The sequence below is a fragment of the Fringilla coelebs genome (assembly GCF_963513975.1).
Source record: "Fringilla coelebs genome assembly, chromosome: 13".
NCBI classification, from domain to species: Eukaryota; Metazoa; Chordata; class Aves; order Passeriformes; family Fringillidae; genus Fringilla; species Fringilla coelebs.
In genome coordinates this window covers 21,847,498-21,872,743 of record NC_140039.1, presented here as the reverse complement: position 1 = coordinate 21,872,743, position 25,246 = coordinate 21,847,498, and the positions used below count along the sequence as shown (strand labels likewise).

At 52.9% G+C, this 25,246-nt stretch overlaps 1 protein-coding gene across 5 annotated transcripts in view; it reads left to right on the top strand.

Moving 5' to 3' along the window:
- The window catches only part of SRGAP3 (SLIT-ROBO Rho GTPase activating protein 3), a gene marked incomplete at its 5' end in the record, with an annotated part of 71,735 nt that overhangs the window by 30,595 nt on the left and 15,894 nt on the right, over nt 1-25,246 (top strand). For 3 of the 5 annotated variants that reach the window (XR_014616488.1, XR_014616489.1, XM_084214593.1), the window contains 9 exons: nt 3,021-3,183; nt 9,049-9,111; nt 14,017-14,202; nt 15,611-15,739; nt 20,598-20,819; nt 21,260-21,361; nt 21,586-21,783; nt 23,048-23,132; nt 23,676-23,703. Coding sequence is in view for 3 of the 5 variants with exons in the window: in XM_084214593.1 (XP_084070719.1) it covers nt 3,021-3,183; nt 9,049-9,111; nt 14,017-14,202; nt 15,611-15,739; nt 20,598-20,819; nt 21,260-21,361; nt 21,586-21,783; nt 23,048-23,132; nt 23,676-23,703 (1,176 nt within the window). The remainder of the gene's footprint in view (nt 1-3,020; nt 3,184-9,048; nt 9,112-14,016; nt 14,203-15,610; nt 15,740-20,597; nt 20,820-21,259; nt 21,362-21,585; nt 21,784-23,047; nt 23,133-23,675; nt 23,704-25,246) is intronic. The other 2 variants (XM_084214594.1, XM_084214595.1) reach the window with 2 other exon arrangements.

The following is a 25,246-nucleotide window of genomic DNA, read 5'->3' as shown; positions in this document are numbered from 1 at the left end:
CAATGCAATAAAATAGGAACTGGGGACTAGGAAGGAGTCAAACCCCTTGATTTTTGGCAGGGTCTTGAATTCAGCCACTGATTTGATTGTGCAGATAGTGGTGGGCCTGGTCTGTAGCCCTGGTTTTTGTGTGTAGCTCAGTCACCTGCTGTCCAGGTGCTGCGTGTTTCATGCAGGCTCACTGGCAGGCTCAGGGTTGGAAGCAGTTTCAGGAAATGAAGTTTACTGCACTTTATTTGCAATAGAGTATGTGCCTTTTCTGTGCTTAGCCGTATGGTGTTGGAGGGAGGCAGATCCTTAGTGGAAATATTGTGAAACAAAGCTTTGAAGTAGGAAATATGAAGTGAGTCCTGGGATTGTGTGAGAATCAAACCAGTGATGCAATTGTGAAAGCCATGAATATGTAAATATGTGTTTTCAAAAGCAGCTTCTTTTCAGTTTAACCACACTTGTGAGCTTGGCTAAACCAGAAAATATCTGAAAAAAATAGAAAGAAAAACAACCTTGACTCAGAATTTCATTTTGGAGGTGACTGCTCTGTGGTGAGGATACTGGCTTGTGCCATTCTGCTGGCTGGTGACCTCAAGGCCCTGTGGAGGCCACTGCCCGCTGCAGCGGGGGGGGGCTGGTCCCTGCTCCCCGTGTGTGCCAGGCCAGAAGTGGCTCTGTGGGGCCACACCTGGTGCTCCTGCTGGGGTTGGCAGCTGCTGTGGGTTGCTGTGTCCCCTGCCACAGCCGGGCTCTCCTGGCGGTGTTGGGGGCGCGGGGTCTCGCTGGGCAGCACGGGCAGGGCAGGGTGTGTGCCCGGCAGGGTGTGTGCCCGGCAGGGTGTGTGCCCTGTGCCCGGCAGGATGTGTGCCCTGTGCCCGGCAGGATGTAGGGGCTGTGCCCGGCAGGGTGTGTGCCCGGCAGGATGCGTGCCCTGTGCCCGGCAGGGTGTGTGCCCTGTGTCCGGCAGGGTGTGTGCCCAGCAGGGTGTGTGCCCAGCAGGGTGTGTGCCCTGTGCCCAGCAGGGTGTGTGCCCGGCAGGGTGTGTGCCCTGTGCCCAGCAGGGTGTGTGCCCGGCAGGGTGTGTGCCCTGTGCCCAGCAGGGTGTGTGCCCGGCAGGGTGTGTGCCCAGCAGGGTGTGTGCCCTGTGCCCAGCAGGGTGTGTGCCCGGCAGGGTGTGTGCCCTGTGCCCGGCAGGGTGCGTGCCCTGTGCCCGGCAGGATGTAGGGGCTGTGCCCGGCAGGGTGTGTGCCCAGCAGGGTGCATGCCCGGCAGGGTGTGTGCCCTGTGCCCGGCAGGATGTGTGCCCTGTGCCCGGCAGGATGCGTGCCCTGTGCCCGGCAGGATGCGTGCCCTGTGCCCAGCAGGATGTAGGGGCTGTGCCCGGCAGGGTGTGTGCCCGGCAGGGTGCGTGCCCTGTGCCTGGCACAATCTGTGCCCTGGGACCATATGGCAGCCCTGGCAGCATGGAGCCAGGTGCTGGTCCTGGCTGCTCTCCTTGCAGCACCTGAGCCTGAGCTCTCCACCTTTGCCTCCCTGGGCCACAGTGTTTGTCCCTGTCTCTTCTTCTGCCAGCGGTATCTGTGAAAGTCTCTCAGCTGGAATTGTGCCCTTTGTTCCAGATGAAACTCATGTCGTTCAGTTCAGTGGCCAAAGACTGCAGCTGCTGTTTAGTGCCTTTCACAGAGAGCCTGGGCTTTGCCTGCTTGCTGCCCTTCTCCTCACCAGCCCCAGGCTCTTCACAGTCTGTTTCTTCCTTTAACCCCTGGTGATTTTTTTCCTGTTTCAGCTGCAAGAGCCATGATTTTTGCTGTTACATTACTAAATCCTATTTATTCCATATTGCTAAATCCCATTTAATCTGTTTACTCGGTCTCTCTGGTGTGAGGCTTTACTGCTGTCTTATGCCAAGCTCTGCTGCTGATGAGTTGCTGTTCAGATGCTCTCTGTCCTTTTGGCATCTGGCTGTTGTGTGTTGGTTGTGTGGTGCTGGGTGCTGCGCTGTGCACCAAAGAATTGAAGGAGCTCTGGTTCAGAGATGGAGCCCACAGAGGCTCAGGGGGTGTCTGGCCTCACCCATTAGCTCAGAGCAGTATTGGGACTTTGCATTGCTTACAATTCCTGAAGCTGCTGCTGTGCAGTGTCCACAGGTGACAAGTGGTTCTCCACTGTTCTAAAGGACCTGGGCACAAGTGCTGTTGTTGGTGGTGTTACCTGGGTCAGCTTGATTTCAGTGCTCTCTCCTGCTGAGTCCTCACTGTCCATTCCATGTGCAGAGACTCCCTTCATACATTTTTATCTTCCAGACTGCTCTGTACCTGCCCTTACTAGGCCCATCTGCACCACTTCCCCAGCTGCTCATGTGTGTCATTCTTCTGATGAGGCTGTGACACTCAGGATTCACAGTCCCTGCAGTGCTCCTTTGTCCCCGTGCAGCCGTGTGCAGCAGGCTGTGCCCAGCCCTGGCTCTGGCCATCGTGGTGCCTCCAGGGCCACGGCTCGTCCTGCTGTCTGCAGGCAGTAGTTCTGTCTGTGTGTGCACGCACAGGGGTCTGCAGTGTCCACACTGTCCCCCACAGCATACCTGAGTGTGTTCATGTGGCACACAGACGCTCTGAGGTAGCGTTGGATGCAGACCCCTTTCGTGAGCACTTTTCAGTGCACTAAAGCCAGCACGGGGTACTGGGTGGCAGAGGGCCCTTCTGCAGCAGTGACAACTGTATTATTCGTACTGCGAGTGGAAAGAGCGAGAAAAGCTCTCTCCCTTTCTGGGGATGTGTCTTCTCCTGTGCCATCTTCCAGAGCACCCAGTTTGGGAAGGGGCTGGCTGGGGGCCTGGTGTGGTACAGGTGCTTGTGTGGCACTGGACGTCCCTGCGTGGCAGTGCTGGTACAGCTGGGAGAGGAGATCACACCTGAATCCCAGTGGCTGTGTGCAGGGGAGGGAGGCGATGTGCTGACGGTGTTAATTTGAAAATGCCTTTTTGTGTGTTCACCTGGCCTTTTTGATTTTTCTTTTCCACAATTGTCTAGGAAAGATCAGCACCTCCTGTCCCCTGTGAACTGCTGGTACCTGGTTCTGACGCAGACCCGCCGGGAGAGCCGAGACCACGCCACCCTGAATGACATCTTCATGAACAATGTCATCGTGCGGCTGTCGCAGATCAGCGAGGATGTCATCAGGCTTTTCAAAAAGGTAACTGGGCAGCCTTGCTCCATGAGTGTCCATCCTGGCATCTTAGTCTAAAATGGAATTGTCAGCGATGTTGCCGAGCAGATCTTGCAAGGGGCTGTCACTAAAAGTCGTTCCAGGCAGTATTTGTCCTAGAGTTTGAAAGAAACTGAGATCTAGACCTGTCAAGTCTAGAGTGTAAGGTGTGACCTGGTGCTCAAAGTGTCAATGCCAGAGAAGTGAGAGGTGGAAACAGGCTGACTTTTTTTCAAGACTCTTTGGAGGGCTTCAGAGAACGGGTCAGAACAGGCTTGTTGGGTGGAACCTTGCTCAGGAGCAGGATGACAGCTACGAGGCAGGTACAAGAAAGGAGTCACTGTGCTTCCTGAGGGCAAGAGTCATGCCTCAGAAATTCATTGAAGGTATTTCCAGGAGCCAGAGATCATGTCATTAGCTGGTTGTAGGGCCTTCACTGGAAAAGGGCCGTAGCTGAAATTCCTGAGGAGCTGTTGAAGAGTAGAGAGGGGTTGTTTTCTGGATTAATGATTTGTTAAAAGGCAGGAAAGAACGGAAGGAGAGTTCCAGCGCAGTTCCTAATAAAATTATTTGGAAAAAGCCTGAACAGTAAGATGACAAAATGTGCTGATGATACAGAATTATTAATGATAACCAAATTAAAAAGGAGCATCAGAGACTTCTGAGAATCACACAGTCAGGTGGACCAGAGCTGTTCATTGAAGGTGAGGAGTATGGTAAGAGCACAGAGTCCCAGCAGAGGGTAGGCTCTGTGGTCTTGTTTTCATCAGGGGCAGCTGGGGACTATAGTGAGGGAGCAGGGTGAGCCACAGGGCACCTGCCTCTCCAACAGGAGAAGGCTCATAATTGGGGCTTATCTTGAAATTTCAGCCTGACTGGAGTATAAATTTCATGTGATGTTTTTATGGCCAGTTTCCTCTAGTTTATAGATCTGACCTAGAAATTAAATTGCAAGGTCAGGTTTGTGTTGGCTGATTTGATATGGGATATCATCCCTTTTCCTGTTCTCCTGCCCTCCAGAAATGGGGATACTTGGTAGATGTTGGTTAGTCTGGTTCTGTCTCAAAATGTTCCTCCCCTTTGCATTTTGCTCTGAACTGGTTTTTGAGATTTATGTTTAAACTATGCTTCTGCTTTTCCTGCCCATGTCTGTGGATGGTGTGTCTCATTTGGAAACACAGGACGAATTCAGCCAGCTTGCAAACAAGGATATATATTGAGTGTTCTGATTCCTGTTGTATGTCAATCCTCAGCCAGGACAGGATGGTGAAGTATTTAATCCATTCAGCAGAATTATTTCTTTGTGTTTGATGTTCTTCTATCTCCCCTCATTTTGAACTTAAATTTCAACTTCTAAGGCTCAACACTTAAATTTGATAGAAATAGAAATGGTTGCTCCTTGCTTCTCCCTCCTCCATCTCCTGCCAGGAGAGCTGGCGTGACTCTCTCTGCAGCCTGCCACAGCCAGCACCTGCTTTCCATCCAGAGGAACCTTTACAGTTGTCTGTGATTTCACTGGGTTTGCTCCGTGAACTTACCTGTCCCTGGAAATAACGTTCAGCTAAATCAGGGAAAAGACTTACTTTGTGTCAATGTTTGCCTTTCATGTGGACAGGGAAGCTGCCACTTTTGGGCGTATTCAGGTTATTTATTTTTCTCAACCCATGGCATGCCTTGTCTGAAGTGATCTGTGGCTGCACTTCCCACTTCACAGTAGTGCTCAGTGGGACCCTGGGGCACCTGTGTGGAAATAGAAGCATGCTGGTAAATGGATTTTGAAGATCCAACCTTGCAGCATATGAAGCTGCTCAGAGGAGGGACCGTTCACTGCAGTGTCCAGTTTGGCTTTGAGTGTGGTGGGTAAAGCCCTCCTCCAGGGGGGCCGGGCTGTGCGACGCTGCTGGCAGATAACCCGGCAGCAGAAGGGTTAAAGCAGTCGTGGTTCAGCTGCTGGGTGTGCTGGAGATTGCTCTTTGATGGTAAATTAGAGTAACATTTTTTTCCAGAAATGTCACTTTTAATTCTTCCCATCTAGAGTTTATTAATGGCCTGTGACACGATGCAGGGACATGAGGAGCCAGGAGGTTTTGTGTTTCCTGCATTCATTATGTAAATGTGAACAGTCCTGGGGAAGGGTGGGGAGGGCTCAGGGCTACAGGGCGAGCATAACCAAGGAGCAGTTGCTCAGCATGTGCTGAGATGTGGGTGCAGAGCTGCTGCTCCCTCGGCTTCCCTGGCTGAGCTTGGCACAGGTGGGGTCACTGCCACTGAATTGGGCAGTTTGTCCCTCTCCACTCCAGTGTCCTCCCCCTGGCCAGCAGCAGCAGCTCCAGCTTGCCTCCTCTCTGTCCAGCTGGGAGCGCTTCCAACCCAAAGCATTCTGGCATTCTGTGAGGAAAGCGGAAGAAGAAAACTCAGTTGGGCAGATTTCCCTGGAGCTTCCAGTGTGAGTCAGGTTCCCAATGCAGGAGGGATGATCAGGGTGAGCTGCTGATGTTGCTAATGGGCAGCAGTCAGTGGGGACCCTGAGCTGTGTCCCTGCAGTCAGTGGGGACCCTGAGCTGTGTCCCTGCAGTCAGTGGGGACCCTGAGCTGTGTCCCTGCAGTCAGTGGGGACCCTGAGCTGTGTCCCTGCAGTCAGTGGGGACCCTGAGCTGTGTCCCTGCAGTCAGTGGGGACCCTGAGCTGTGTCCCTGCAGTCAGTGGGACCCTGAGCTGTGTCCCTGCAGTCAGTGGGGACCCTGAGCTGTGTCCCTGCAGTCAGTGGGGACCCTGAGCTGTGTCACTGCAGAGGTTTGGCTCGCTCTGCTCTCAGGGCCAGTCTGTCATCATGAAACCCCACAGCTGTCCTGGCACACTCAAACCCAGGGTGAGGCACCCCTTGCCAGGCAGGTGTTTGCTCCTCTCTGACCTTTTGCTGCACAGAAGGAAGGAAGTTTGGTGCTTCTTCCAGGTATGGGATACAGGAAATTACATGTTGGAGACAGAGCATTGCTATGTCCAAAATAAGGGTGCTGGCTTCTTCCCCAGTGTGGGATTTAATTACGTGCTGTGACAGTGAATTTAATTACAGCCCGTGCTGCTTTGTCCTGGATGGAGGTTGGATGAAGAAGCAGTGTCTGGATGGGAGCTCTTGTCTTTGTCTTTAGAGTAAGTGTTCTCTGTTGCCAGTCATCCATGCTGCTGCTTCCCCAGACTTTGTCAGCATGGCAGGAGTTTTAATAAATTACTAACTTGAAGCCATTGCTGTCTCAGTGAGCAGCTGTGGGTTTCAGGGGGAATGTGAGGCATAAAGGCAGCACCTAAATTGTAGTTCAGGTTTTGTGGATGGTCCCAGGAACTGGAATGATGTTTTGGTGTTGTCTCCTGTAAGTACACAAATATAATTTCTCCATTGGAGAAAGGGAAGGCAGCAGGCTTGGAGGAGAGGCAAGTCCTTCAGCTGCTCGCTTGCTTGGGCTTGGAAGAGGCTCCAGCATCCTCACTCATCCTCACTGCCCTCCTGGATGCTGGAGACTCCCAGCGATGCTGCTGACCCTTTGCAGCAGGGGCCAGATGTTGGGTTAGTGTCTGTAAGCAATTGGCTCTGTGCAGCTGAGCCAGTTCGTGTTGCTCTATTTCAGAGTCTAAAATTGGGTTTGAAAATTACAGCTCTGTGGTCTTGCCCTGTACGGTGCAGGAAATCCGGGGCAGAGGCAGGAGCTGCAGCTCGGCCTGGGCCGTGGCTTCTGCCACCAGCCTGTCCTGTCCTGTCCTGTCCTGTCCTGTCCCCAGGCTTTGGGAAGCCTTGGTTTGAGGAGTGGCCTATGACCCTGGCAGCAGGGATGGCTGGAGGGGTACATGTGACTCCTGTGGGCTCCAAGCCCCCTGTTGGAGACCTTGACTGTAATAACTCACATTAGAATCACAGAGTGCTTTAGCTTGGAAAAGCTCTCTGAGACCATTGAGCCCTTCCCTCAGCGCTGCCAAGGCCACCACTAACCATGTCCCCATGTGCCACATCCACACAGCTTTTAAATTTCTCCAGGAATTGAGAAGAATTTTTTTCCAAATATTCAACCTAAACCTCCCTGGCACAACTTGAGGCTGCTTTGTCTTGTCCTGTCCCTTGTTCTCTGGGAGCAGAATCTGGCCCCCACCTGGCTGCACCCTCCTGTCAGGGAGCTGTAGAGAGTGAGGAGGTCCCCAGACGTCTTTGGGCTGTGTCTGGGGGATGCACATCTATCAGAGCTCTGTTGTGAATTAAGCCCCAGTGAGATTTTTGAGAGCAGTGATGACCATCAGTGTTGGTGGGCAGGGGACAGGGACTGGGCTCCGGTCCAGATGAGGGTTCCTGGTGGCTGTGGGCTGAGGTCCAGCCTTCTGGTCACTGGCATCATCCTTGTGCCCATGGGAGTGGGACCAGTGTGCTCAGGCAGGCCTCTGAGGATGGGGCTGTCCCAGGTACCCTGGCACTAACTCACAGACACACTGTGGTTACTGGGTGGGACTTTCACCCTTTAGACTCCTTGCTTCAGGCTTTGCTTTAGGTGTGACTTCTAATGATCCAGATTAACATTTCAGAGTCTGTAGGTTGTCCCATTGACAGGAATTAGAGGACCTTTCTGTGTCAAGGGCTTCTCTTGTCACCCAGCCTGATGGAATGTTGTTTTCCCTGCCCATGTGCACAAAACTTCCTGGAGTTATTTGAGGAAATCTGGGAGAAACTGCTCAGTGTTGTTTTGGTTTGGTTTAGGGGAGGGAGGAGGGGGGTGTCTATACTTAGTTTAAACACATCTTCAAGCTATAATAAGTATTTCCTAGCCAAGACGATTCCACGGAGAGATTTGTGGTGTAATTACAGGCAGGCAGGAAAGCAGTGTGAGCACATCCCAAGCACCTCCAGCTGCTGGGTTGTAGTAGGAGTTGGTTTGATCTGCAGCCAAGCTCCAGTGTTGGGCAGCTCCCCGTGCTGTGGCCTCTCCATGAAGGACTGTGTCCATGCTGTAGGAGGCTGGCAGCTGCATCTGCCTCATCCTGCCTGGCAAGGAAAGGGAAAACACAGGCTGGTAATGGGATTTCAGCAGACAGGAGGATGCCAGGAGTTCCTCACTGGCAGTGAGTGTCTCCTCAGCTGGCTGAACTTTGGCTGCTGCTGTTGTGAAACTGGAAACTTTATTATATAACTGTGGTGTAGCTATTTTGTAATGTCCTTTTTCAGAGATTCTTTGGTTCACTCGGGTCAGAATAGTGAAAATGAGTTACTGAGGAGGAGCTGGGGGGGGGTGGGTCATGGCCAAGGGAATTGTAAACCTGGGATGCCAGTGCTGGGGAGCCCTGGTAGTCTTTGCTCTGAAATACCAGCGCTGGCTGGAATTGCAGGTCCAGCAGCAGATGTGTTTAATCACAGAGCAGCAGAGTGTTTCAGATCAAGACAGATTGACAGGTGATGCTGTGGGGCTGGAGAATGCCAATCTAGGAAACACAAAAGGCTGTTGGATGATGTACACCCTGCCAGTCCCCAAACTGGGGGACAGTGTTGTGTGTTATACCCAAATGGGGAGTTGGCTGTGGGCTGGGAATGAATTTTACCAGTGAAAGGGCAAAGCAGTATTGCCTGTAATTTTAGAGTCATCTATTTTGCAGGGTAAATAGGTTAAATTATATGAAATTGCTCCTCATGGTCTCTGAAACCCAGTTTGGGTGATCCATGGGCAAACGTCAACCTCAAATGAATATGGAGCCGCTCTGAAACTGCATGAGGCTTTGCTGTACTGTGTATTCACATTTATGATTCCTCTGAGAGGTATTTTCATTTTAGACCCGCATGTTTTGAGTATAACAGTCTTACCTCTTCTTGTTTTTGTCTTGCAGAGCAAGGAGATTGGCCTCCAGATGCACGAGGAGCTCCTGAAAGTCACCAATGAGCTCTACACGGTGAGCACTGAGCCCGTCCCACCGTTCTGCCTGCAGCCTGGGGAGCACAGGCGTTTGGTAGAGCAAGGCTGAGGAGGCATTCCTTCCCCTCCCATCCTTTGGGAGAGCCTCTCTCCTCACTGGGGTGGGTGGCAGTGCTGGAGGATTGATTTCCCAGCAGTCCCAGGCCAGGGGCTGGGTCCTGGTGCCCATCTGCATCCCTGGAGCCTGCTGGGGCTGTTTGGGTGTGTTCCAATAGATCCCTGTGTCTGCAGTGCCCTCCCTGCTGGGGCTGTTCAGGTGTGATGCAGTCAAATCCCCGTGTCTGCAGTGCCCTCCCTGCTGGGGCTGTTCAGGTGTGATCCAGTAGATCCCCGTGTCTGCAGTGCCCTCCCTGCTGGGGCTGTTTGTTCAGGTGTGATCCAGTCAGATCCCTGTGTCTGCAGTGCCCTCCCTGCTGGGGCTGTTTGTTCAGGTGTGATCCAGTAGATCCCTGTGTCTGCAGTGCCCTCCCTGCTGGGGCTGTTTGGGTGTGATCTAGTCAGATCCCTGTGTCTGCAGTGCCCTCCCTGCTGGGGCTGTTCAGGTGTGATCCAGTCAATCCCTGTGTCTGCAGTGCCCTCCCTGCTGGGGCTGTTCAGGTGTGATCCAGTCAATCCCTGTGTCTGCAGTGCCCTCCCTGCTGGAGCTGTTTGGGTGTGATCCAGTCAGATCCCTGTGTCTGCAGTGCCCTCCCTGCTGGGGCTGTTCAGGTGTGATCCAGTAGATCCCCGTGTCTGCAGTGCCCTCCCTGCTGGGGCTGTTCAGGTGTGATCCAGTAGATCCCTGTGTCTGCAGTGCCCTCCCTGCTGGGGCTGTTTGTTCAGGTGTGATCCAGTAGATCCCTGTGTCTGCAGTGCCCTCCCTGCTGGGGCTGTTTGTTCAGGTGTGATCCAGTAGATCCCCGTGTCTGCAGTGCCCTCCCTGCTGGGCTGGGGCACCACGTTACCTTTTGGCCCTGCTCAGACCCTGGGTTGGTGATTTCCAGGCACCAGTGGCTCTGAGCTGGCCGTGCTTGTCTGTCGGACGCCTCCCTGCCCCGTGAGCCCTGGGGGATGGCTGGACACAGCCTTCAGCTGGGGAATGCAGAAAACCTCCAGCTCATGGGGGAGCTTCTGCCCTGAGGAGCGCTTTGGCTGCAGAGTTGTCTGTGCCTCCCAGTGAGATCATGTGCTGTTAGTCGGGACATGGCTCTTCAGGCAGGTTTTCATAGCAGAGTAGTAAAAGTCTTTGTGTTGCTTCTGCCTCTTGCCCTGCAGCAAGTGTTTTTTTAAAAATTTATTTTATTTGTGTTTTAGGATGAAGAAAACCATATAAAGTCTGCCTTTTGTTGGAAAATTGAGATAATATATTTGCTTTCTTTGGTTGTATCTGTAACTGGTACATAAATAATGCTGCAGTAGGTTTATTCCTTAAACAATCATTCTATTTCATCTTTTTGAAGAACAGGCCTAAACAACAGAGCATGAATGATTGTATTTGAAATTTCTGCCATAAATCTCCTCTTAACAGGTTGGTTCCTGCACTGGCTGTTGAAGGATTTGACTGTTGTGAGACCTGCAGTGTGGGTGGACATCAGATCAGATTAAAAAGCCTATGTGAGATTTGGGAGTGCGTTGTTGATGGTTGAATGTCACAAGCTGTGTTAGGGGTGGTGACTAATTAGGATTAATTACAGCAGCAGCGTGACAGATGCACAAGGAAAGACTAACAAGGGCTGGGCTGACCTGCATAGCTGTGGACCAGCCTGCTCTGAGCCCAGCCACGGGACAGGGCCATCCCCAGGGGCACGCTGGGGTCAACAGTGTGCAAGCAGTGACCAAGGGGGAGCACACAGGGGGGTTCTGCTCATCCTCACAGGAGCTGAGATTTCTCCCATTCACTGCTTTGCTGCAGGTGCTGAGCAGAATGGGCTTGAATGGTGAAACAAACTGGTTTGAATGGGAAACTGGGACAGCTGGAGGAGCTCTGTGTTTGCATTCAGCCTTGCTGCTGAGATAACAAACTAGTTGTGTCATCCAGGCAGGAGGGAGCAGGGAAGGGACATACTTCAAAAGCATGAAGAAAAAGCCTGTGGGGCAATCAGGGTCACCTCACATCTGCTTGGTGCCAGCAGCTCCTGCTCAGGGTTCTGTTCCTGAGCCATCAGGTGAAAGGGGCCCAGCTGCCCCCCGGCTCAGGGGTGCTGGGGGTGCCTGGGGACATCTCTGGGGCTCAGCTGCTGCTGTGTGTTCTTTGCAGCACACTGGGTGCCCACGAGCAGCATGGGAGCTGTGGCTGCTGACAAAGCCAGATGTGGGGTAGGGGCCTGGCTCACAGGACACCAGGCTGCTGCTTTGTCAGAAGTGTCACTTTGCTGTTAGCACAGGGATTTTCTTGCCTCTGGCCAGGCCTTTACCCACAGCTCATCCATGCCTTGATGAGGCTGCTTTTTAAGCCTCTCCGAGGGGAATTCTGTGCACTGGGTGGAAACTTCAATTTTTTACAAGGCTTCTCAGGCATTCACTGTCTCAAACTCCAGCCAAAACAACTGCATTGATTTTAGCTCAGCCTTGTTGCTGTTCTGATGCAAGTCACCCTGTGGAGTCGGTATGGAGAGAACCAAAGCCACACTGATTTTAATCAGAATGGAAGTGGATGACTTTCATTCTGAAGTGGAGATGCTTGTGAATGGTTTTGTGCAGAAATAGTTCAGCTGTGAGTTAAAACCAGCTTTGTGCCTTTGGTTCCTCCTTATGAATTCCAGAGAGGTACCAGCTGGAGCTGGTAAAGGCAGAAGGCTGAGGGGGCCTGAGCCTGTACCTGAGGCAGTCACCCTGTTTCTGCTCTGGCTCTTCTGCTGGGTCAGAACCTTGGGGATGAGCTGTTGAGGAGAACAAAGCCCTTGTAGCTGGAGACTGCCAGCAGTGCCATTTACGGCCGGTATTTTGGCAACAGCCTTTATCCAGAACATGTAATTAATATGGAAAACACAACTCGTGTTGTTAAATAACTAATGAACATTGGAACATATTTTTCCTCCTTCGCTGCAGCTAATTAACTGATTGCAGGAAGGCTCCCCGGGCCGCAGCTGTGGCAGTTTGTCTTTGTGTCACAGCCCTGCAGCCAGGACAGCGCGCTCTGACTGCGGGACCGGGACGGCACCGGGGAATTGCAGATCAGGGCTGGCTGCTGCACTGCAGGTTGGCCCTGGCCAAAATTAAGGCAGATATAAACAGAAATATGCTCTGAATTTCCAAGAGTGAGCTGTGTGGCAGGGCCGCTGGTGAGGAGCACAGTTAGTTGTTTAAGGTGTCTGTTTTGGTTGGGTAACTGTCCCAGAACCTTTAGATTTCACAAAACCCCTGCAGTTTGGAGCCCTGTTACTCATTGGGCTTCTCTGTCATGTTGTGTCAGGGCCTCTCTGCGTGCTGCAGAAACCTTTCCACTTACTGCCTGGAGCCCTGATATGCTGCACTTTGTTTTTTCACTTCCCTCTGTGTGTTCACAAAAAGATGTAGGTGGTGAGGGTGAGGAGGGCTCAGTGAACCCCTCTGGTCTTTCTCTTTAAGAAAATCCCAGGACTCATCTGGTCTGTGTGTGTCCTGTGACATTCACTGCAGAAAAGGTACTTTGAAATGTGCCCTGGAATCTGTGTTAAGAATCTGTGGGGTTTGGAAATGCAGCAGCTCAGGGCCAAGCAGGACCCTTTGCTCACTGCCCCTTGCCTGTCCCTGCATTGGGGTGTCCCTGCACAGAGGGGTTTCCCATCAAAGTGGGGTGTCCCTGCAATGTCAGGTTTGTGCAGCTCTGAAGGGTATTGGGAGCCTGTTTTGGCTGAGTGCTGTGCTTGGCAGGAGGAGGGGTCCTGCAGCTCAGCCTGACCTGCTCCAAGTCAAACACTCCTGGCTCCTGCTGGCAGCTGAGGAAAGCTGTGTTTGCTTCATTAAGCTGTGTGTAAAAGTCCCCTGCCTTTGGGGGTTCCTGCTCTGCTTTAACCCTTGGGCCTCAGGCAGCCCGTCCCAGCGTGTCCCAGCGTGTCCCAGCCTGCAGTGCCCAGCCCTGCTGGGGCTGATTGTAGTGAGCAGTCAGGCACTGTGTGCTGTGTCAAGGCAATGTGAAATAAACCACCCACATTCCGAAGGGAGATGATAGAAAGGGACAGTGTGACTAAAGGCATAAAGAGAGAGGAGCAGATGTGTCCCTCTTGCCAGTTCCATTAAAATGATCCAGTGTGCCCTTTGGGCTCTTGTTTCTGAAAGGGGAGTTTGTGCTGGAAGTTTTGCCTGTACAGTGTTCCAGGACCAGCATCATCCCTCCTGGATCTGGAATGTGAAGGACAAGGTGCTGCTGCACCTGTGCTGGCACTGCCTGTGCCTGCTGGTGGCAGCAAGGGGAGGATGGGGTTGTGACAGGAGACAAACCCCATTTCTGCTTGGGGATTGCAGCTCCTCCACTTCTGGATGGTTCTGCTGTCTGGGTGGGAGAGCAAGGGCTGTCTGATGGCTTAGCAAGTCCAAGTGTAGGAACAGAGGGGCTAGGTCAAAAAGGACTTCAGGGTGACTGTGGTCTCCCTCACAGTCACGTGTCATGGAGACCCTTATCCCAGCTGCAGAGCTCTGAGGTTATTCCTTATTTCCCTGTTGGCAGGCACACGGTGCTCTTTGACTGCAGGTGTGTGCTGGATCATGTGCCCCCAGAGGGACTGAGTGTCATCACAGCTCTTAGGCCAGCCTGGAGCCTCTAGAAGTAGGGCTGGGATTCATCTCTCAAGCTCTGCTCCCCGCTCTGTTCCTTAATGCCACAGTGCCCCCCCGGCCCCCCTGCCCTGCCCAGGGCTGCTGGCCCGTCCTGCTCTGGTGCTGTAGTGACCATGGGAAGGGGGCTCATGACCTCCTGTGTCTGCAGGTGATGAAGACCTACCACATGTACCACGCAGAGAGCATCAGCGCTGAGAGCAAGCTGAAGGAGGCAGAGAAGCAGGAGGAAAAGCAGTTCAACAAGTCAGGGGACATCAGTGTGAACCTGCTGCGACACGAGGACCGGCCGCAGCGGCGCAGCTCCGTCAAGAAGATTGAGAAGATGAAAGAGAAGGTGGGTGAGAGGGAAGGAAGAGGAGCTGGGCTGGGGCTGGGGCTCCCTGCAGGCAGCAGGGGTTTGCTTCAGCCTTGTCCTTGTCTGTGCGGCCATTCCTGTGTCTCTGGGAAGGGGTTAGGAAGGCTGGTGTCTTGTGGGCATGTTCTGCTGAAGGCAACCCGAGGAGGCCGTCACAAGTGTCTTCCCTGCTCCAGGCTGTGGAGAAGGGCCAGCACCAGCTTCTAGAGAAGGCTTGGCTCAGAGTCAGGATGGCATGACAGGGACCAGGCAGTGCAGCTTGGATGGGGTGGTGGGCCTGCACAGGAGCCACATGGCCACTCCTGGCTATCTCTCTGGAGAGAGAGCTGAGACAGGCAGCTGGAGGGGCCTTGGGGACGATGGCTGCTGGAGCACAGGACAGGGAGAGGTGGTGGGAGCTGCTTCTCCAGCAGCAGCTCGGGCCATGGTGTGCTGGGAGCCTGGGAGCCCAGAGGCTGTGCTGGGGAAGGGCAGTGCACCCAGGGTACCCTACTTGGTGTGGGATGCACCCTGGTCCAGACAGCCGACCCTGCTCTGGGAGACTGGGGTTTGTCTGGGATGTGTTCTTTAAAGATGGGCTTTTAAAAATGAACAACAGCCTTGGCTTTGCTTGGGCACTGACTCCTGGTAACAAAAAACCAGTTGGATCTATGAAATACCAGGGTTCTTCCTCTGTAGCCTATCTGGGAGTTAGAGTGCAGTATTTAGATAGATTTGCTAGGCAAAACCCTTCATGCCATTCTGGCCTTAGAAAATCCCTGTGACCTCAGGATCTCCACAAGTTTTTGTGTTAATTTTGGAGAGAAGGAGACAGTTTCCCCAACCAGGATGCCTTTGCTCGCTGGCTCACCCAGCCCTGGGACATTTCTAATAGTGAACTTCTCAGAAGGGTTAATCTTTTGATTCAGCCTTCAGAGGAGGGATCTGCCTGAGCAGATGTCCCAGATCTGGAGCACATCTGTTTTCCTACAGTTTTGAATTCTGGGTCCTGTTCTGAATTGTGCAGCTTGGGCCTCTGGGCCAGATTCCACTTTGATACAGCTGCACACATCTGGAGCAAGTCCAAATGTATGTCAGCATTTCTGGGGGGGAAAATTTGGCCCTCTGGTTTTGATTGATGCCAAAATCCCCAGCAGCAGCTGTGCTCAGGGGCTCCAAGTACCTCTGAGCAGGATGATGAGCACTCATCGTGGCTGGCTGACAGTGCGAGGGGTGTTCAGACGGGATCTCCTCCGCCCTGGCAAGGTCCCTGTTTTCACACCAGATACCAAGTTTTAGGAATTACCTCATCACACCCAGGCTGCAGGGTGCTGTGGGGGTCTGTGGCAGGAGAAACTGTGCCAATACCATCCTGTTTGTGCTCTGACACTGCACTCTGCTTTTTCAGAGACAAGCCAAGTATTCTGAGAACAAGCTGAAGTGTACAAAAGCCAGGAACGACTACCTGCTGAACCTGGCAGCCACCAACGCGGCCGTCAGCAAGTACTACATCCACGACGTGTCGGACCTCATCGACGTGAGTGCCTGCTGAGCTCCCAGCTGCCCTCCTGTGCTGCTGAAGGGCTGTCTCTGGGGGCCTTAGGGTGTGCTTAACTGGGGCTGAAGGTGCCCTGTGAATTGGGTTTGCCTTGGGGTGAGCCAGGTGAGACTGAGGTTTCCTCTTGGCCCCTTGGTTAGTCTGTGCTTGAGACAGAGGAGTGCTTCCCAGGGTCAGACACAGCCTTGGTTTTGGTGCTGAACCAGAGGGGTTTTTTCTCGCTGCTACTTGGTGACTTGGGTGGGGATTCAGCACACGTGGCAGTGCTGTCCTGGCTGGGGAAGGCACCTTGGGGCTTTGTCCTGGTGCACCTTGCAGGGAACAGCCTCAGGGCAGGAACTGCTGGAGGCAGCTTTGTGGCAATGGCAGGAACTGAACCCTGGTGACTCCTACAAACTGCTTTGAGATGATTCAAAGAAGGGATTTACCCGGGGAAGGGATTTCTGCTTCTTCCTTTATAGGGCATCCCACAGTGTGTAGATTTCACTGTGCAGTTTCTTCCTGCTGGAGTTGCCTCAGTGAGTGCATAAATAGCTGAGCTTGAAGCTCTGAGTTACCATCATTACCTAAATGAACAATTTAAAAAGCTGCTTGAGTGTTTACCTCCTTTCCTAGCCCTTTAGCATGTAGTTACACTTCTGAGAAATAAAGTAAGTCTGATGCAAATCCCCTGATGACTTCAAGATTTTGATATATCATAAAATACTCTTCATTATGTTTTGTTCTCTTTATTATAGAAGATGTATTAAAAACCAAGTAAGTTGATCTTGGAAACATTTGAATGGCAAGGTGTGAGAACACCTTGATTTATCTGCACGCTTTCTGCTTTTGCCGTGCATATTCTATCTTTCTTCCGTTAAATTATTTTTTAAGCAAGAATGACTCAGTTTTGTAGAGTTTTTTGAACTTTGATTTTCTGGAGATTTGCTGAGTTCCATTTTAGCTCTGTCTGTTTATATTATTCTTCCCAACTTTTATTTCCTCACTGACACTTCCTCTGGAGTCAGCAGATGGCATTTCTCCCACATTCCAGAAATCCCTTCAGGGACTTCAGCTAAAGCATCTTTAACATGGAGCAATGAAATTTCCCCAATTATAAAGTCTGTTCACCAAAGAAACAAAATACTGGGTGCATGAGCTGAGCTTGTGTGAGCCCCGCTCTGAGCCCGGCTGGCCCCGCTCTGAGCCCGGCTGGCCCCGCTCTGAGCCCGGCTGGCCCCGCTCTGAGCCCGGCTGGTCCCGCTCTGAGCCCGGCTGGCCCCGCTCTGAGCCCGGCTGGTCCCGCTCTGAGCCCGGCTGGCCCCGCTCTGAGCCCGGCTGGCCATGCCTCCACCCTGCTCCACCACGGAATGGCGAGGGGTGCACTGGGCTGGCTCTCTGGGCCATAGGAGACCACACGCCCTCCACCTCCAGTACAAATTGCCACGTGCAGCTGCTGATTTCACACAAATCCAAACCGTCGGGACACTGCAGAGCCGATTTACCGGTGTTTCCCCCAAATCCCAGCTGCCTCAGTGTCGTCTCCTGGGCACAGCCTTGACATCACCTGTTCCCTGGGTGTCCCTGCAGAGCAGGGGCTGGTGACAAAGCCGTGCTCCACTCTCCTGCTCTGGCGAGGCAGAGGCCCCAGCTGCTCCGGGAAGGGAGGGAAGCCTCCCAGGGCTGTGGCTTAATGAGAACTGTGAAGCCCATCAGAGGAGCCGTGAAGGAGCGCAGAGCCGTCTGCCCCTCTGTCTCCTGTGGCCTTGTTGTTTTGTCCTAGAAAGGAAGGGAAGAATATAGAGATAGATCAAATTAGCCCTGGACTGTCAGTGCACCACAGGGCCTCCTCCTCAGATGACACGTGCGTCTGTTTAAGCGCCTGGGCTTGTCTCATTACTGTCATTAACTGTGTGACCAAGTTAATCTTTTTGGCCACGTATGTGAAGAGGAGATAAAGCTCCTTATCCATCCCTCTGGAGTTCTCTGGGAAATGGCTGCAAGATAGTTTGAAGTGGTCACATGAAAGATATCACTAGATTCAGCAGAGAAAATGGAACAGGCAGTTTCCATACAAACCGATCTGCCAAAATGTGTGTAGCCTCCTCTGAGTCCTTCTGGAGCAGTAGCCCACTTCCCTATGGATTAGTGATTGCTGTATCTGAGACAAGCCAGGAAAGGAGGGGAACTCTGAGGAAATTCAGTGTTACATGGAACTGTGGAATTGCTTGGTCCCTGGAAAAATTACCTGAGTCAAGTTAGGGAACTGAAACAGCAGCTGAAATAGTTATGCCAAATGTCCTCAGTTGGTTTTACTGGCCTGGTTGAACAGGGCTTGGAGCAACCTGAGCTAGTGGAAGGTGTTGCTGTTAGTGGCAGGGTGGTTGAAATTGGATAATCTTTAAGGTCTCTCCCAACAGAAAGCATTCTGGGATTCTGTGATTTACTTGCCGCACAGTACAGCTCTGGATTTTGCAGCAATGTCAAGAGAGTAGAGGCCAGAAATTAAAATAAGCATATAATTATTATGTATTATGCATATAATTAAAAATAATGCAGAATATTTTTAAAAAACAGATAAGGAAGAAAATGCAGAGAAGAGGGAGCAGAGCAGAGCAAATGAGTTGGGCTCTTTGTTTGCAGGCAGCGCTGGTCCTGTGGAGGCAGGGGCGTTACTGCTCTGCCTGGGATGGTAAGGGCGGCTTGCAGGGCACCCAGGTGCTACTCAGGTTTTACTTTGGGGTTCCACTTGCTCAGGTCCGAGGCGTGGGCCTGGCTGAGCTCTGTCATGTGCAGGTTCAGCCTCCCAGATAACAGAGGGACTGGAAGTTGCTGGTGCCACGGAGCAGTGTGTGCATTTCCTTCTCCCGGAGCCCAGGACTGCCCCCGGTGCAGTTCTGGGGTGGGCAGTGGGAGGCACACAGGTATTTGGCTGCTCCCATGGTGTTTTGGCCAAATGTGCTTGCTTGAGCTCCAGGAGCCAGTTTGTTTCTCAAGCTGAGCACTGGGATATTTCCACCCCTTGCAGGGTGTTACCAGCCGTGATAAATTAATGCTTGGGGAGCTCTGAGCTTGGCAGATGAAAGGCGCTGCGGAAGGGCTGGGATTATTATTTGTGGTTCTAATTTATTTGCCATCAAAGGGATGAGAGGGGTGAGAAAATGCCATTTGTTCTGGGGCTGGGAGCATTGGTTTGAAGTCTTTCTTTTCTTCCTTTTTCTTCTCCCCTCCCCATTGTGTGTTCCTCTGGGAATTGCGTGGAAATCCCTGCTCCGTCTTTTCTTCTCTGGGCACCCGTGTGTGAAGCAGCTGGCGCGGTGCTGATCACCAGGGGCTTCAAGGGCTGCAGTGTGTGCAGGAGGTGCCTGCCCTGCTTTTCAGGAGCAGCTGATTTTTGGGCACTGCAAATCACTGCCGGCTTCAGTGCGAGTCCAGCAGCAAAAAAGGGGAAGCATTTAATGTGGAATTTTGTCCTAAAAGCAGCTGGCAATGCCCTGAGCCCCTCTGCTTGGGTTCTGTGCTGTTCAGTGCTTTGCCTTGTGGTGGCTTGGTTTGGTGTGCTTTGGGAATTCCCACCCTTGAACAGTGGCAGATATTTCCTCCTGGTACTGTTTTTTGTCGCAAAGTAGCTGTGATTTCAGGGGGTGGGAGAGCACGGGTGCGGGCTGGGAGGCGCTGGGGAGCGCACAGTCTGTTCCCAGGGCACAGGGCTGTGGTCAGCTGGTCAGGGCAGCAGTGCTGGCCCTCCCCCAGTGCTGGCACAGGGGCCCTGGCCCTACTCCCTGCCCCGTCTGTGTGGCAGCCCCTCGGCTGCATTGTTCCAACTCTGGGGTTTCTGTACAACCTACAGTGGTCATATGGGTGTTCATGCTGAAACTGTCTCATGGGAGAGACTTGCAGCACAGAATGAGGATTTGCCCCAAGCAGCAAATGGAAATTCACCCCGTATCTTTTTTGTGTTCCTTGTTGATTTTTTTAAGGCAAGTCTGTGCCAGTCCATAACTGCCCATACTCTCAATTAACGTGATTAGAGACTGAACAGAAGCAGGATAAATGGAGAGCTGTGACAATTTGATAGTTTTTACAAAACTGCTCATTATTGTGCATGGGTTTTCACAGGTTTTAAAGACTAGGAGGGACAGTGGGGCTGGCAATCGGTGCAGTGTAGCTTTGCTGCTGCTGGTTTTAGCAGAGGCTGAAGCAAGCACAGCGCTGCTGAGACGTGATCTGAGCCGAGCGGTGTCACCTCACATTGGCACCGAGCATGAGATGGCTTCTTGGGTCAGAGCTGCTTGTGGCACCAGCTGAGTTTTTGGGCTTCACTTTGAGTTTATCAGTATGAATTTCAGGAAGTATTTCTTCACAGAAGGGGTTGTCAGACACTGGGCTGTCCAGGGAAGTGGTGATTTCCATCCCTGGAGGTGTTCAAGGAGTAGCTAGACATGGCATTCGGTGCTCAGGGCTGGGTGACAAGGTGGGGATTGGTCACAGGTTGGACTGGCTCAGGTCTGATGGAGTTTTTAGGGCAGCAAATCTCTGTGCTGGTATGACACTTGACATGTCAAGTTCAGCTATAGTGGGGACAATGTTTGAAACCAGTTTTTTGTCTAAAGTACAGTATTTTGCAGCAGTTAACTCCAAGTTTTATCATTTTCCCCAAGACAGACGTGAGCGTGATCAGCAGCATGAGGAGCTGCTCCATGGTGGGAGGCAGGCAGCTGCTCAGGGACAGAGCAGCATGTGCACGCACCACAGGGCGTGGTGTCCACTGCCCCGTTCAACTTCCGTCTGTGTTTGGGAACCTTGCAAAAGGCTTTGGGAGAGTTTGTGTGACCAGACCCTCCTTTGTGTTCCTCAGTGCTGTGATCTGGGGTTCCACGCCAGCCTGGCTCGGACCTTCAGGACGTACCTGTCTGCCGAGTACAACCTGGAGACGTCGCGGCACGAGGGCCTGGACATCATCGAGAACGCCGTGGACAACCTGGACGCGCGCAGCGACAAACACACCATCATGGACATGTGCAACCAGGTCTTCTGCCCGCCGCTCAAGTTCGAGTTCCAGCCACACATGGGGGATGAGGTAACGTGCTCACCTGTGGGGCTGCACAGGGGCCTGGCCCTCCTCTAAACCATCACTGTGAAATTCTCCCGGACTCCTTACCCCTCTCTGCTGCCTTCACACGCTGCTGTTCGTGTTTCCTTTCCTAATGAGACTCTGGGCTTGTTAGGGCTCCTCCTTTCAGGCTGCCTCTTGCTCCATGTCTGTCCCAATTAGGGAGCCCATGGTTTGGCTCTCTCTGCCCCACAGATCTGCACAGGGGAGCTGTGATTAACCTGCTGTAATTGGGAGATGGCAGAAACACTCGGTGCTGGCCTGGGTCCAGGGCACTGCTCGTGGGACACGCGGCAACACAACCTTTCTCGAGGCTGCCGGGAGCTCGTGGGGGCTGGAGGGAATGGTGTGGGTATGGAAATGTGTGTCTGGTCCATGCATGACCCCTGGAATGTCTCCTGTCTCAGGTGTGCCAGGTGAGCGCCCAGCAGCCCGTGCAGACCGAGCTGCTGATGCGGTACCACCAGCTGCAGTCTCGGCTGGCCACCCTCAAGATAGAGAATGAAGAGGTAAGAGGGGGGCTCTGTGGGCGGCACTGCTGAGCCTTTCTTCCCCTGGAGCTTTCCTGGTGTGCTCAGGTGTGGAGCCCCTCCTATGGCAGACCTGGAAGTGCCCACAGACTGCAGCCAGTGCTAGCCCAGGGCTCAGGAGCTGCCTGTTGAGTGGTTGTTTTGGCTCAAGACGTGTCCTTTTCCCAGTCTGCCTCAAACCCACGCTGTCCTGTTTCCCATAGGTACGGAAAACGCTGGATGCCACGATGCAGACCTTGCAGGACATGCTGACAGTGGAAGATTTTGATGTTTCAGATGCCTTCCAGCACAGCCGCTCCACTGAGTCGGTCAAATCAGCTGCATCAGAGACCTACATGAGCAAAATCAACATTGCCAAGAGGAGAGCCAACCAGCAGGAGACCGAAATGTTCTATTTCACTGTGAGTCTCAGCTCAGGCATACAGGACACGAAGCATTAATTGCTAGGGCTGAGGCCCAGTTAAGTGCTCATTAGTGAAGAGCAAGAACCAATTCAGTCTCTTTAAGTACTTGTCTTCTGTCAGATTTGGGTCTGGAATGCATTTCAGCGGCAGGGCACTACATAGGGGCTGACAATCCAGTGCCTGCCTTGTTTTTCTCTTTGAAGGAACAACTGGAGCAGCCAGATGAGATTCAAAAGTTACTGAGTGGAGTAGGAGAGGCTCAGAGCAGGGTGCAGACTCCAGGAGGCCTCACCATGGGCCACCATCCAGGGTCTCTTCAGGAAGGCCTTCAGGACTGTGAACTGTGACCCAAGTCTTCCTCTCTAGCCTTTACAGCTTAAATTTGCCCTTGGCACACGGATGAACTGAAGCCACTGACATGCCAAAGAAGGCACAAAAGCAGGGCTGTGGTGTGTGTGCCTGCCCTGCAGCTCTCATGCTGCATTCCCAGGCAGGGCTCAGGTCTCTCTTCTGGTACCTGAAATACAGGCAGCAGCCATGAGTTCACCAGAAGTCTCCCTCATTTCAGTGTGGCTCATAGCCTACACTTAACAGCATCTTGTGATGAATTACATATGCATAGAAGAGTTTCTGCTGCTTTCTCTTAGCAATATTATTGCAAATTGGGGGAAAATGGCGATTTTCATTTGGAATTGTGCTTGGGATTACTTTAATGGTTTTTGCAGAGATTTGATCTTTCCCATTCTCTGTCTCCATCTCTTGTCTCCCTCTGTCTGTCCTCTTACCTGTGTAATGCCTTGCCCTGGAGTGTTCTGGGTGTCTGACAGCCTCACTGGGGGATGGCAGTTGTTGTGCAGTGTCACCAGCTGCATGGGGCACCTGGCAGTCCCTGCCTGTGAGGGCTCAGGCACTGAGAGTTCTTGCTTGCCATTGTTGGTTTGCACAGGGGCAAAGCCTTGGCAGTGCAGGGAAAGCTGCTTTGATTTCCTAGGCTGTTCCCAGAGGCCTGACAAAAGAAAGCCAGCTTTGAACTCTTTGTCCCTCCCTGCGTTCCCAGGCAGGAGGGGCAGCTCCAAGGAGACCAGCCTAATAAGACCATCAGGGCAGTGGCTGGAGCAGGGAGAAGTGGTCAGACCCTGCTGAGCCCTGCAGCACAGCTGGTGCAGCCTGCAGCCTCCTGAGCCCCCGGCAGCCCCCGGGCAGCAGTGAGTGTCCATTAGGGGCTGTGTGCTTAACCCACCCCTTTGTTCTTTCATTCCAGAAATTTAAGGAGTATCTGAATGGCAGTAACCTCATCACGAAGCTCCAGGCTAAACACGACCTGCTGAAGCAAACTCTGGGAGAAGGTGAGTTGGGGTCAGGTCCAGGGAGGATCCTCCCATCACCTGAGGGTTTAAACCATGTGTCACCTGCCAGCCTCCCCTGTGTGTGTTCTCCTGAGTGACTGATGGTTCTGTGCCTGGCTGCTGCTGCTCAGCCTAACCAGTGACATGCAAAGCCATGATTTACTTGGATTGCTCCTCACACTTTTCTTTGGGAGTGCACATCGAGAAATCTCTTTGAATCTGAAACTATGTGCTGAAGTCCTCTGGGTTACTTCTCCAACAGCAGAGATTGCCACTCACTCCCACCCTCTGCCTCTTTCCTTCCTTTCCCTCTTCTCCCCCAGAAGATTCTAATCTTTTCCTTCCAGATTTCAAATGTGTCTTTTAATGGTGGGGGCACCAGGTGGGCATCTCTCCTCCCCAAATGCAGCTTCTCTCTGCTGGGAGCCATTCCTTGCGGGGTAGGAGCCAGCAGTGGGTGTGTGAGCTCCTGTGCAGCTGGGCTCTGCAGTCCTTTGCTGGTGGCTGATGTGGAGGGATGATGGGAACTTGTGTTTCTTACAGGTGAAAGAGCTGAGTGTGGAACAACTAGGTGAGCACTTTCTTCCCCTTACTTGCTCCTGGGGAGGGCTGGCACTGGCAGGAGGGGGCTGTGGGAAGGGGGGTTTGCTTTGCTGCTGGTGCAGCTTGGTGGGGTTCAGTTACCCACCTCCAGCCCCCTGTGCTGGCAGGCTGGCAGTCCCTGTGCCCCACAGCCTGCTTCCCAGCTGCATGGCCTGGAGTGCTGGGCTCAGGGGGATGGCAAGCAGCCCTTGGTTCTGCTGCAGCGTGCTTTCTGGCTGGCTGGCTCTGATGTGCCTGGATGTGCTTTGTCAGCACAGTGCAATGCCCTGGAGCACAGCTGAGGTGGGGTTGTGTTCAGACGGGGTGATACCAAGGTGTCTACTCACTCCTTGCCATCCCTCTTCCTTTGAGGACTTTAATATGTCCCTGAAATCCTCTCCCAGCTCTGGCTGCTTTACCTATGAGTGCAGAGCGTGCCTGTATCACAGACTTCATCCCTCTACTGCAGGAGATAGGGCTGGGGCAGATGTGACAGAGAGGAGGCTTTGATCTGTGTCCAGTCCATGAAGCATCTTCACAGAGCTCCAGTGGCTTGCTAGGAGGCTTGCTAGGAGTGTGCTGGGGTTCTGACAGCGAGACACAGGCCAGCAAAGCCTCCAAACAGCTCCCTAAAAGATGCTGTCTGTGTGTCAGCTTGTTCCAATCTTGTTTGTGTTTAGTAGAATTTATAATACCAGCCCCAAAAGCTCTGTTCCCTGTTAGAAGTGGAGAAGCAGATGGTGCAGCCTGGGCAGCCTTGCCAGGCAGGAAGGAGGCTCCTTGTGCTGCCAGCACCAGGGCTGGGCACCCAGCGGGGCACCGAGGTGCTGTCAGGACAGAGAGCCACTTCAGAGGGCAAGGCTGTGCAGTGTGGCACTCTGAGGAGCTGAAATGGCCCTGCTCCCCACTGCCCCACACCCTGGGGCCCCAGGGCTGCGTGCAGGGCCCTGGCTGGGGGCTGCAGGCACAGTCCCTGCAGTGTGTGGGACAGGGCAGCATCACCTCTGCTCCCCAGTTACCCCTCAGAGGAGTGGCTGGGAGCTGTAGGAGTGTACAGTCAAGTTACTTAATTAGAGGCATCTGATTAAGGAACCAGCAGACCCCACTGCCCCCTTTGCAGCAAGCTCTGTGTAGTGTCCATGTCTGTTCCATGAGATCTCCTGCATGAAGGCTTCCAGCACCCCATTTTGTGTGTGTTTGCAGTCGTGTTCTCTCCCCTGCAGACATCAGTACAGCCTGGGCCAGAGGGCAGGGTAGAAATCTCTTTGGGATTTTGTGGTGTTTTTCTCCTTTTTCTAGATCTATACACTGAATGTCCTTCATTATCCAGAGGAATTGGGCTGGGAATAGCATTAATGCAAGTGGCACTCCAGTGTCCTTAGTACTACACTGAAACCTGTCACAGGCATCCCTGCCTTCTTGGTCACTAGCAGTGGGAGGGTCGTTCCCATCCCTGGGATTCCAAACAGAAGTTAGATACAGTACTGTGGAGGTTCCCACTGTCCACCTTCTGGCCTCTTTCTGTGAGCAGA